General features: G+C 38.8%; 1 protein-coding gene across 1 annotated transcript; it reads right to left on the bottom strand.

The window, feature by feature from the left end:
* Positions 1–2,088: 2,088 nt before the first annotated feature.
* Positions 2,089–2,781, bottom strand: LOC120090745 (immune-associated nucleotide-binding protein 7-like). The gene has a single exon (XM_039048454.1). The coding sequence runs from the start codon at positions 2,779–2,781 to the stop codon at positions 2,089–2,091; it is 693 nt and encodes a 230-aa protein (XP_038904382.1).
* Between the last annotated feature and the right edge of the window lie 332 nt (positions 2,782–3,113).

The raw sequence follows: 3,113 nt of genomic DNA, 5'->3' as shown, positions 1-3,113 counted from the left end.
CATATATATACGAGGTTAGTACTCAAACCTCGGCTTTGAATGAGTATGGTCTCGACTTCTATCTACAAGCATGGTAGATAGTTAACTATTACTAATTACAAATGCTTATTTATCTATTTATTTTTTTGCGTTCTCTTTGTTCCCTATGTGCACATAGCTTCCTGCTCATGGGCTCAGAAGCTAGGCTCGTTGGCCCTCTGACCATCCCATACGAAGTTCCTCCTACAGGCTCAGGAACTAGACCTCTCGGTCCCCTGACCATCCCGTGAGGTTCCATTTGGGGCTCAAGAACTAGGTCTATTGACCCCCTGACCATCCCGATCATATATTCTAATTTTCATGCTATTTACTCATTCATAACATAAGCATATACAATTTACTCAAAAATATATGCTTTAAGACCTAAGAAAATTACCACTCACCTTGGTAAGGATAGGAAACTTCCTCTCTAGAAGTTCCTTAGTCTTCGCGGGCTCCCTTTTGGACCCTAAATTCCAGATTCAAATTTAAGCTTAGATTACTCATAGTTCTAAGCCTTATCTCGAGATACTTCCTTCTAAAAACATGCTCTAAAATTTCTTAGGAATCTTACCTTAGAAGCTTAGCTCAGAAATCTTCGTGATTTGGCCGAAATTATCAAATTATCAAGACTAGCTCAAGCATACCTGACAGCTCGACCCTTCTGTCTTTTCCTCACTCTCCAGCCTGATTCCTTGGAATTTCTTCTCCGGATGCCTAAATATGAAAACTAGACTCTCAGAGCTTTCAGGTGGCTTTGAAATCACTCCAAACGCATGATTATTCTGGGAGAAATCCTCGTCCCAATTTGTTGCTACTTCTAGACTTCACTGTCCGACAACATCTCCTCCTCTTGGAACTTCATGATCAATGCATGGTTATCTTCGAAACTGCTCTTAAACACTCTTCTTATTATAATTCAAGAGGATTTCAAGTTATGTACTGAAGAGACCTCTTGTGGTGGTATTTATAAGCTAAAGGAAATGATCCTCCTCATCTCTTAAGTCTTTCAATGCATGACACCTCTTACTCTTGAAGTGTTTGCACCATGCTTTGCCACCACCTACTTCCATGCCATTCACCTACTCTCATGCCACACACCTACTTGAGTTGTCTTCTTCATGCATAAGACTTCCTTTGCATGCAAGCCTCAGCATCGCTCCATCGTTTAGTCCATCATGCAGCTTTGCACTTCATCGCTTAGCTCCATCATTTACTGAACAATCTCATTGTCGACTTAACATTCAAACCTCCTCACTGCTCTCATGTAATGTCTAGTGACTGCGTCCATCGCTATAGCAACTAACGCCTCAATCGTCTAGTGCTTGGCCTATCGTGTAGCGCTCATGCTCATTGTGTAGTTATCGCTAGCGACTGCGCATCGTCTAGCGTCTTAAGCTCAATCGTCTATCGCCTGCCCAACATTTAATGCTATCGTTAATGCTATCAACATAGTCACTACGTTTTATCTTTACGCTTATATGTGTAGCGCCCAGCACTGATCGAGTATGCATCTGTATTATGCACTCATCGGCAGCGCATTGCTTCTCATCGTTTAGAGCCGTGTTGCAGTTTACAATAATCGCCCTAGCGGCATCCCCTATCAGCACCGCCCAACACATAAACGATGTCTTCCTAACGTCTTGCGCTCAAGCTTCTCTCGTTCTCTCCGCTCTTGCACACGCCGTCTCAACACATGAGCAACTTAGGCAACGCCTCTTGCTAATGCCTCAGCCAATCATGCATTCAACCTCACAAGCTCACGCATGGTTGTCTTCGGCTTCATACTACACTTAGCCTTATCTCATGCATTAACACCAAACGCATGGTTCCTTTTGACTTCACACGAAGCTAAATTCCTTTAGTAAAGGCTTATCTCCAAACTACTCAAAGAAAATCTATTCAACACTTAGAAATTTTCCTTCTCTTCAACATAAGATTTAACTCATACTTAGTTAATTCCCTTAGTTACCTACTTAAGTAGAGAAATTGAGATTTGGGTTTCACACATAAGTTTATTATTATAATAATATGTTTACTAGTCAGACAATAGTAGAAATCAGATCGATTTTAGGTGGAATTGGAGGTGGCTCTCTTGCTAGCACTTTTTGTTGATTTTTTTTGTAGCTCTAGCAACTGCTGCTGCAATTGAGTGAGTCTTTGAATATCATTCCTTTGTTGTTTTTGCATCTCTTGAAATTTATCTTCCGCTTTGCGCCTTGCTTCTCTTTCTTTTTCTATTTTCTTCTCAAGTGTGTGTTTTATTTCTTCTGCCTTGTCTTCAAAATTGTTAGCAAGAAACAAGCTATGTGTAAATGCTTGTCCTCCATTTTGGTCCATCACTTCTTTCACTAAATCTAAAAGCTTATTCACTTGTTCACTCTTCTTGCTTCCACTGCTGGTTTTGTTGTCAAAAAGTACATACCGTCCCTTGCAAGCAGCTAGGATATCCTTTAAGGCCACAGGACATCCAAGCAAGTAATTGTCAAAGGTGTCGCCTTTGTCGTCATCATCGTCGTCATTGAATTCCTCGCCTCTAGTGAAGACTACAATAACGTAATTCACAATCATAGATCCAAATAAATTTTGTAGGGTTTTGAGGGCGGCTTCTTCCTCTTGAGTGAATCGATTTTTCAATGAGAAGACCAACATAACAACATGAATGCCTTTCCTTACTAATTCCAAACATTTGACTATTTCCCTCGTGATGTGTTCGTTCCTTGGGAGAAGGCCAATAGATCTGCACAATTTTTTCCAATGCATGCATTAGATCGAGAGCTAATCAATATTAATAAGATTTTGTTATTTTGATTAGTTTTTGGTTTGTTTAGGTCTTACTTTATGATGGTTTTTTTTTTGTTTTTTATTTTGAAAAATGTGTTTGTTTCCTACATTTTCTTTACCTTAGTTTTATTTTTATTAAATAAATATTTTACCTATTAATTTGACTTAGAATTTAGAAAAAATTTCACAGATAAAAAAAAATCAAACTATTAATAGAAATAAAAAAAATACTAATAAATTTCTATCAACGTCCATCACATAGTCTCAATGATAAACTTCTATCGGCTTCTATTACCGATAGACACCAATAA

The sequence above is a fragment of the Benincasa hispida genome, chromosome 11 (assembly GCF_009727055.1).
Source record: "Benincasa hispida cultivar B227 chromosome 11, ASM972705v1, whole genome shotgun sequence".
NCBI classification, from domain to species: domain Eukaryota; kingdom Viridiplantae; phylum Streptophyta; class Magnoliopsida; order Cucurbitales; family Cucurbitaceae; genus Benincasa; species Benincasa hispida.
This window is presented reverse-complemented; position numbering and strand designations above follow the sequence as displayed.

What these genes read in the sequence shown, in the direction of transcription:
- LOC120090745 (XM_039048454.1), bottom strand. Translation starts at nt 2,781, where the DNA reads ATGCATTGGAAAAAATTGTGCAGATCTATTGGCCTTCTCCCAAGGAAC.